This window comes from Sinocyclocheilus rhinocerous, unplaced genomic scaffold (genome assembly GCF_001515625.1).
Source record: "Sinocyclocheilus rhinocerous isolate Xijiao unplaced genomic scaffold, SAMN03320098_v1.1 scaffold2400, whole genome shotgun sequence".
NCBI lineage: Eukaryota > Metazoa > Chordata > Actinopteri > Cypriniformes > Cyprinidae > Sinocyclocheilus > Sinocyclocheilus rhinocerous.
The window spans coordinates 151,638-161,841 of record NW_015646358.1 but is presented as its reverse complement, the minus strand read 5'-3'; the positions used below and the strand labels follow the sequence as shown (position 1 = coordinate 161,841).

At 35.3% G+C, this 10,204-nt stretch overlaps 1 protein-coding gene across 1 annotated transcript in view; it reads right to left on the bottom strand.

The window, feature by feature from the left end:
• Positions 1–10,204, bottom strand: part of LOC107707597 (ceramide synthase 6-like) — a 47,697-nt gene that overhangs the window by 20,444 nt on the left and 17,049 nt on the right. The window contains exons 5-7 of the mRNA XM_016511674.1: positions 7,928–7,985; positions 4,571–4,621; positions 1,666–1,758 (exon numbers count right to left, since the gene is read on the bottom strand). Of these exons, the coding sequence (XP_016367160.1) occupies positions 1,666–1,758; positions 4,571–4,621; positions 7,928–7,985 (202 nt within the window). The remainder of the gene's footprint in view (positions 1–1,665; positions 1,759–4,570; positions 4,622–7,927; positions 7,986–10,204) is intronic.

Genomic DNA, 10,204 nt, shown 5'->3' with positions numbered 1-10,204 from the left:
TGAATAGAAAATTCAGAAGAACAGCATTTATCTGAAATAGAAATCTTTTGTAACCATTATAAATGTCTTTAATTTATCATCACTTTTGATCAATTTAAAGCATCCTTGCTAAATAAAAGTATTAATTTCTATAATTACCCCCACCCGCATTTATTTCAGATAAATGCTGATCTTTGGATCTTTCTATTTATCAAAGAATCTTGGAAAAAAAAATGTACTCAACTGTTTTAAATATTAATAATCATTACTCCAGTCTAGTGTCACATGATCCTTCAGAAATCATTCTAATATGCTGATTTGCTGCTCAAGAAACATTTCTTATAATCAATGTTGAAAACAGTTGTGCTGATTCATATTTTTGTGGATTTGTTTTTTTCAGGATTCTTTGATGAATAGAAACGTCAAAAACAACTTAATGCATTATTGCTTTTGAACTTTTTTATTTATTGTGCATTTATTGAACTTTATTTATTTATAGTATACCACTAAAGTAGACCTATATTTTTAACAATATTCACACTTACTTGCTCCTGTATGATCAAAATGCCAAAGCTAAAAATAAATTTGCAACGATTTATTACACAACATAAATCGGCATAATCTGTGGGACACCCATTTACTTACAGTATCTTCCAAATGCTAATTTAAAAACTGCAATTTATGCTCATGACAACGTATTCATAAAGAAACTCACCTCAATCTAGCATATAAATGAAAATCATGCATACTGATCATATGTATTTTTTCATAACCTTACATGAATATCGGAACACAATGAATATTAGACACTGCAAGCTTCAGCTGAAATTAAGTGGCAGCAGTTATTAATGGTCAAGAATTCACACGTTTAAAAGGAAGTTCCCCTGAAACCAAAAAACCCTTCCAGAGGAAACAAGAGACCCGCCGCACGTCACTGCTAATAAACCCAGCGTGAGAAACTCAAACCGCTGTAGCAGACACGTCTAACCAGACCAAAGCCTCCCACAAAGCTATCTTTCAAAGTTCAGATGTGCAGTAACTGCTGCCAGCAGCCCAACACTGATGCTCTGAAGATGAAACACTGTTATCTGAGGCTGTAAACTCATGGTTACGTACCTTTCTTCTGATATCTGTGAATTGCGAGAAGAGCAGCGACAGATAGAAGGACAGCTCCAGTATGTATCGGCATAATCTGTGGGACACCCATTTACTTACAGTATCTTCCAAATGCTAATTTAAAAACTGCAATTTATGCTCATGACAACGTATTCATAAAGAAACTCACCTCAATCTAGCATATAAATGAAAATCATGCATACTGATCATATGTATTTTTTCATAACCTTACATGAATATCGGAACACAATGAATATTAGACACTGCAAGCTTCAGCTGAAATTAAGTGGCAGCAGTTATTAATGGTCAAGAATTCACACGTTTAAAAGGAAGTTCCCCTGAAACCAAAAAACCCTTCCAGAGGAAACAAGAGACCCGCCGCACGTCACTGCTAATAAACCCAGCGTGAGAAACTCAAACCGCTGTAGCAGACACGTCTAACCAGACCAAAGCCTCCCACAAAGCTATCTTTCAAAGTTCAGATGTGCAGTAACTGCTGCCAGCAGCCCAACACTGATGCTCTGAAGATGAAACACTGTTATCTGAGGCTGTAAACTCATGGTTACGTACCTTTCTTCTGATATCTGTGAATTGCGAGAAGAGCAGCGACAGATAGAAGGACAGCTCCAGTATGTAGTAGTAATGCAAATCCACGGTTAACGGCTATAAAAGTCAGACACAGTATAGTCAACACAACACAGAACCACGTATACAACAGCCCTAATGAGTACTTTGCGCAGGGATTCCCAAACGTTTGTGGCAGCTGAACCCCTCTGACCTAAAATGTAAGTTAAATGTATAAGTTTTAAGTTTATAAGAATTAAGGCATTTTAACTTTAAACTGTCACTTCTGGCCAAAATATGAGTCCATAATCCATAACAATGCTTCCTCTAGTGAAAAAGTCAGTCCTCTGTTGTTCTCTCACATCTAAATCTACCTACATATATGTTTAGATCTGACTTGAACTGTTTTGGCTCGTAAACTGTGCTTGATCTGCGCATATTTCTCTGCTGATTCAGACAAGATGACTTTTTCACTGGAGGAAGCAATATTGGAGTGATGTGGATTACTTGTGGATTATTGTAAATCACTCCAGTCCATCAGTTAACATCTGGTGAAGTGAAAAGCTGCGTGTTTGTAAGAAACAAATTCATCATTAAGACGTTTTAACTTCAAACTGTTGCTTAGCTAAAATACGAAATCTCTATCTATAATACGGCTTTCTCTGTCAGAATGAGTGTCCAAACAGCTGATAAAACATTTTTATCAGCTGTTTAGACTCTCATTCTGACGGCACCCATTCACTGCAGAGGATCCATTGGTGAGCAAGTGATGCAATGACACATTTCTCCAAATCTGTTCAAATGAAGAAACAAACTCATCTGCATCTTGAATAGCCTGAGGATGAGTACATTTTCATATTTTTGGGTGAACTATTCCTGGAATATTTTAATTTTGACAAAACATTTACATGTTCATGGTTCTCTGATGTCGGTTATTAATCACATGACATGCTGGTAAACTAATAAAGTAAAACTAAAAGTAATCTTTTATTGCATTTTTAATTTATTTGAGAAAAAATTAAATAACTTAAAATGAAATGTTTTATATATATATAAAAATATATATAATAATATATAAAGATATAATATAAATATAATTATTTATACTTTAATTAGATATTTTTATGATGTAATTATTAGCTTTTCATCAGCTCACAGACCCAATGCAGTTCTATGAACCCTAGTTTGGGAAACCCTGACTTTAAAAATGAAAAGGATATTGAAAATTGCATTAGAAATGTAATAATTTTATTATCTGATTCTGTTTGACTACAGTGTTCATGCATTGCCATGCAAAATAGTAACTTTCAAAAAGGATCTAAGTGTCAGAGAGGGTGAAATATAGCCATGAAAAACTAAACTATGACCGTTTGCCTCACTAATATTTGAGGTGGATCTCAGGGGGTGTTTACACGACACCGTTTTCAAAATGGGGAAAAAAATTATGCGTTTTGGCCGTTCATTTACACAACAGTATTTTGGGAGCATGAAAATGAAAACGTGTTTCAAAGTGCAAGTTTTTGAAAACTATACTGTAATCGTCTCTGTGTAAACTAACATGAATTTGTGAAAATGGTGATGTCCTGCGCATGCGTATTACATGTTCACGTAGTGTTTCTTTTTCTACATTGTGACATTGCCAACTTCTGGCCTGGCGTGCATAATACAGTTTTGTTTTTTTGCGGATCCGTGTGAATGCAGATCGTTTTGACAACGCTGACGTCTGTATCCAAAACTTTTCAAGAACGCAAAAGGAAAAACTTTTCCGTTTTTAGTACATTGTTGTCATGTAAACATACCCTCAGAGAGAAAGAGAGAGAGAGAGAGAGAGAGGAAAAAAAAAAAGTACATTTTCATATTTTTGGGTGAACTATTCCTGGAATATTTTAATTTTGACAAAACATTTACATGTTCATGGTTCTCTGATGTCGGTTATTAATCACATGACATGCTGGTAAACTAATAAAGTAAAACTAAAAGTAATCTTTTATTGCATTTTTAATTTATTTGAGAAAAAATTAAATAACTTAAAATGAAATGTTTTATATATATATAAAAATATATATAATAATATATAAAGATATAATATAAATATAATTATTTATACTTTAATTAGATATTTTTATGATGTAATTATTAGCTTTTCATCAGCTCACAGACCCAATGCAGTTCTATGAACCCTAGTTTGGGAAACCCTGACTTTAAAAATGAAAAGGATATTGAAAATTGCATTAGAAATGTAATAATTTTATTATCTGATTCTGTTTGACTACAGTGTTCATGCATTGCCATGCAAAATAGTAACTTTCAAAAAGGATCTAAGTGTCAGAGAGGGTGAAATATAGCCATGAAAAACTAAACTATGACCGTTTGCCTCACTAATATTTGAGGTGGATCTCAGGGGGTGTTTACACGACACCGTTTTCAAAATGGGGAAAAAAATTATGCGTTTTGGCCGTTCATTTACACAACAGTATTTTGGGAGCATGAAAATGAAAACGTGTTTCAAAGTGCAAGTTTTTGAAAACTATACTGTAATCGTCTCTGTGTAAACTAACATGAATTTGTGAAAATGGTGATGTCCTTCGCATGCGTATTACATTTTCACGTAGTGTTTCTTTTTCTACATTGTGACATTGCCAACTTCTGGCCTGGCGTGCATAATACAGTTTTGTTTTTTTGCGGATCCGTGTGAATGCAGATCGTTTTGACAACGCTGACGTCTGTATCCAAAACTTTTCAAGAACGCAAAAGGAAAAACTTTTCCGTTTTTAGTACATTGTTGTCATGTAAACATACCCTCAGAGAGAAAGAGAGAGAGAGAGAGAGAGAGGAAAAAAAAAAAGAGTACAATACAGTACAACCCTTTTAATAATTATTATTATTGATATAGCAGACAGTATAAATCTACCTGATAGGGGTAGTTGTACCAGCACTCTCGGGTGTTCCACAGCCACGGGCTCTTTAAAATCAAACACAGAGACACAAATGATCTCCAGAGCGTTTTAATAAAGACACAAGATAATGTCTTTCGAAAGAGCTTTTGAATTCAGCTACATCAAAGTACGAAAAAGACTGAAAATACAGTCCTTATCCTCTGTAGTGCTAGCTACATAATTGAAATGCTTTGAATTCACTTCTCCCCCTCCTCGATAAACCACATCATTATGTAGGAAAGTTAGTTGGCATCAAAGCCTGGTATTGTGATGATTTCCTGTGAGATCTGCTGTCGTGCTTTGAGAATACTGACATGTGATCCAATCCAGTGCAACTTTTGCTTAGTAGCAACTTCACAGCATCTTTCTCAGAGGCCACAGACAAGAATAAGATTTCCTGTGGACAGACGTCTGATGCTTTAGTGAAACTAAAGGTGTAACACCATTATATGTTCTTTAAATAACAAATAAGCTATGAATACTGTGCAAGAACTATGGTAAATTCTCATTAGGGCAAGTAGCATCAAGTGCTATAAAGTAGTGCTGGGCGGTATACCGGTTCATTTTTGTTATATGAATTTTTAAAATACCGCAATACCGGTGTATGTCGCTTAAACAACGTTCGGAACGCGACACTGTTTGAAAGGGGTCCCTTTTCACAGTTGCACTGTGGTGAGGGAACAGCTGTATGTGTTACTAAGCGTGAAAGTTCCGAAACTGAAGCTGTAGAACTAATAGAACGTGATGACACAGAAGAACTCATCCACAATATCCACATTGACCGCCACAAATATCCACCGCCCCCTGCCATCAGCTCCCGCGTCTCACACACACACGAGCGCGACTGTAGCATGAGATTTAGCAACTTTCAAACCCTTTTAGCTGCTTTTTTCCATAGAATATTCATACTGACAAACCTAATTTCCTCTCTCAATCAGTAGAAAATATGGTTAACACCCGGTCATGCATGAAAAAAAAAATACCGTCATGTACCGTGGAACCGGTATAATTTTGAAAAACACCGTGATATTAATTTTTGGTCATACCGCCCAGCACTACTATAAAGTCTTTAAAGTATCCGTGAATTTTATGACCAACTCTCCGTTTACCTCCTGTGTAAAATCTATTCAGTGCTCACACTCTATTTTGTTGTGATTCAGCTTGGTTCAAGGGTTCAAATGCTTCACTTAATTCAAATGCAGAAAACACTTCCAAAACTGATGAAAAAGTCAGTAGTCACGGTTGTGTCCAGTTTTATTGTTCTGGATTCAAACGGACGGCGAGTAAACGCTCTGTCTAGTTCAGTTCTGTAGCTCGATTTCATTCCACTTTAGCATGTTTGTTTTCCCATAACCAATAATTTTCTGGACAAGGACACTGAAATACCAATTTATCCATAGCCTGCTCTTCCTAACTGAGATGAAAGCAACAGGTGAATCTGTTCTTCAGTTCTTCAGCCAGAATGAGCTGTAGGTCTGTTTTGGGTTTATGTCAGCCCACTTCCACTCCTGGTCCTATTAATAACAGCAGCAGGAGGAACGTGTCCCATCTGAGGCAAATGAACTCACTCAGTAGAGTGCACTGTCATGCAAGTTCAAGCAGTTCACCTTTAACCTAGTTTCTACAGAGACACACAGCATTACCTACATGTGCTAGGGCTGGGTAAAAAATATCGATATCTCCATATTAATCGATTCTCATTTTTACGGAACGATATCGATTCTTAAATCCCAAGAATTGATTAGTCTAGCCTGTTTTCATTAACTTTACAATCCGTATCCTGTCTCATGTAATCGCTCAATCAGTGTTTCAGCCGCGCAAAGACGTCAATATAACGTCTTGTAAACAATGTCACGTAACGTCACATTTACCTCAGAAAAACATATTTGGTGACCATAAACTTATTAGTCAGCTGAAAAATAAACTGCAGAGAGGGGCATGTTGCTAAATATATGCACCATATAACATCTTCCTTATAATTTTTACTGTTCTTCATTGTTCAATTTGTTTCAATAAATCCATCAAGTTTTATGACCGCCACCATTTAAATGTTTATAATATATAATCTTATCATCAGTCTGCTTGCTGCATCTACATAATCTTTACAGATTAATGCAGTAAAATCATATCAAAATGCAAATGATTGATGATGATAAGCTCCATTCAAGTGCATTTGTGATATATTGTACAGTTCTAGTTTGGATCAACATGAGGTTGAGTAAATAGTGACAGAATCTTTATTTAATGTAGCTAGTACCAACTGACTCTCATGTATATTTTACAGCATTAGTCGAGATTTTTTTTCCCTTGAGAAAATTTGGCATGTAGCCTACTGTACCTGATATATATATCCAAAATAATCGATATTGAATCGGTAATCGAATCGCAAGCTTGAGAATGAGAATCCAATCGAATTGTGAAATTTGTGTCAAAACCCAGCCCTACTACATGCATCTATTCATAAACAATATTATATTTGTGTTAACAATAATCAAGAGTCTCTAATATGCTCGCTTTTGGAACATTGGTTATGAATTAAAGTGCAAATGATGCTTAATCCTTATTTAAAGTTTACTCAAAAATGCTATTTATTTGTCTTTATTTGCTTACTTTCCAAAGCTGTATGCCTAAATTATTTTTAAAATAGGAGGATTTGTGAAATTGTGCAAAAAATTTACACAGGACAAGCAAGGAAAATGATTGATGATGATAAGCTCCATTCAAGTGCATTTGTGATATATTGTACAGTTCTAGTTTGGATCAACATGAGGTTGAGTAAATAGTGACAGAATCTTTATTTCTGTGTGAACTATCCTTTAATTGCTTCATCGAAGAGTCAGTTATTCTGAACATGTTTGCTTGGAGGAAAATAATCTGCATTGATAGAGTGATGAATTATGAATAGCTTTATGAGAGGAAGGGCAGAGAGAGAGAGAAAGCGAGTTTATGGATGCTGTCTCTCGCCGCACAGTACAACGCAACAAATAAAATCAAAATCAAGTCAGACCTGACATCTCTCTAACTTCATCTTGTCTGCATGTTCGCTCCACAAAACCCCAAGAGATGATATAATAACTCTCAGTGTGCTGCTGCGTTTTGTACTTGTGATACCAAATAAGTAAATGAAAAACAGTGACACTGCATCTATTTGATAATGCTGTGAAAAAACAAAGCTTCTCTGCTCGACAACATCCTGTCAACAACTCGGAGTGTTTTATGGAAACGCCAAGACTGAGGGCAAAACAGAATAATGGATGCATCGACTTGTCAATCATAAAAGATGTACTGTTTCACAATGACCATCAATTATTCAGTCAAAGCAGATCGCTTACCTTCTTCAGGAAGCGCACACCGTAAGTAAATATGTACAGGTAAAACGTGAACCTCCACCTGTGAAGAAAGCACAGAGAACAGGACAATCAGAAACATTTCATTTTGCATTATTACTGCACCAAAAGGTAACTTTAATGCAGAAGAATCAACGAGAAAAGCTTTGTGGCCTCGTTTCATCCAGAGATGGGGGAGGTTGAACACAGCGATCAGGTTAACCCCACTCTTCACGCTCAAGTACTTCAAAATTGATTAGGAATTCAACGTGCAAGATGTCCTGTTTCTTATGTCCTGCTGTTACCGTGACAACATTTCATAGCACATCCTTCATAACAAAGGCGAAACTGAAGACAGGACGCTGGCCTGGGCTGATAGAACATCTCATTCTGTCTGTTCCCTCCAAAATTACCCCTTAAATGAGTGCAATGACAGGCAGCGTTTAATGTATACTAGGCTTGCCGCGATAGACGGTGCTGACGGTGATACCGGTGTTAAGCCGCAACACCGGTTATGTCACTTGCCCACCGCGGCACCGACCCCCACCGTCGTTTAGATTTTTAAAAAAGTAATAAAAATCATTTAGTTCAGTAAAAGAACAGACACTACAATTAAAAACTGAACGCGGCTGCTCAATGCAGCGTGCCGAACGACAGTCACATCACAGATCAGATTTCATTTCTCCAGTGAGGAGAGCGAGTCGAGCCGACTGACAAGAAGAGTGAGGTGAGGTGAGACCGAGAAGACGATCACGGATGATTTAGTTTCGAAACGAAATGCAAAAGCGCATAAAATGCGCACAGCACTTTTAAGCTATTTAAAAGCGAAGGAAAGCGAGGAACGCCCCCGCCCCTGCGGTGATACCAGTATTGTCACACGTCGATTAACCGGTGGGAAAATGTCCTCACCGTCACAACCCTAATGCATACAGTAACAAACATAGACTACCTTTCAAATTTGCAGTCAGCAAGATTTATTTTAAAGAAATTATGTTTTATTCTGCAAGGATGCATTAAAAAGATCAAACGTATCAGCAAAGACATTTATAGTGCTACAAAAGATTTATATTTAAAATAAATGCTGTTCTTCTGAGAAAAATAAAATACATTTTTGCCTTTTTTTTTTGAGAATCAAAATGTCAAATTTTTCAGCAAACTTTAGAGCATAAATTCTGTCAATGTGAAACAAAAACTAGTTAGGAAACACTTTTTGTGTGCAAATAAATGTGGTGTTACTATTATTATTATTAATAATATTTAAAACAGTTAAGTAAATTTTTTTCAGGATTCTTTGATGAATAGAAAGATCCAAAGATCAGCATTTATGTGAAATAAAAAGCTTTTGTAACATTATACACTATACCATTCAAAAGCTTGGAGTCAGTATAATTTTTTTTCTATAATAAATTATAGAAATTAATACTTTTATTTAGCAAGGATGCTTTAAATTGATCAAAAGTGATGATAAAGACATTTATAATGTTACAAAAGATTTCTATTTCAGATAAATGCTGTTCTTCTGAACTTTCTATTCATCAAAGAAACCTGAACAAATTCTACTCGGCTGTTTTCAACATAATAATAATAATAATAATAATAATAATAAATGGTTTTTGAGCAGGAAATCAGCATATTAGAATGATTTCTGAAGAATCATGTGACACTGCCTGACATTCAGCTTTGAAATCACAGGAATAAATTAAATTTTAAAATATATTCAAATAGAAAGCAGTTATTTTAAATAGTAAAAATATTTCACAATATTAATGTTTTTACTGTATTTTAAATCAAATAAATGCAGACTTGGTAAGCAGAAGAGAATTCGTTTAAAAACATTAAAAATCTTACTGTTAAAAACTTTTGACTGGTAGTGTATGTTAGTTAGGGGTGGAACGGTTCAACTTACTCACGGTTCGGTTTGCATCACGGTTTTAGGGTCACGGTTTTGGTACGATGTGCTATGTTCAGGCAAAAACTATACTGTCAAATAAAAATAAAGAAAATAAGAATAATCTAGCTAACTACAAGCAACAGCACAAATGAATACAACAGAGTAAAGATACAAATAAAATAAACAGTGATTTTCAGGGTTTTTTAGGTAGGTCTAACATTAGTTTTTAGGTACAGAAATTGAATAAAGTAATGAAATGTAAAACAGCATTGCATATTTGACTGTATAAATTAAAGATTAATCTTTATTAAAGTTATAAAAGTGATTCAATCAAGAGCAGTGAGTGTTTGATTAATAGTGCTGTCACTTTAAGAGAATGCACTGATACAGTA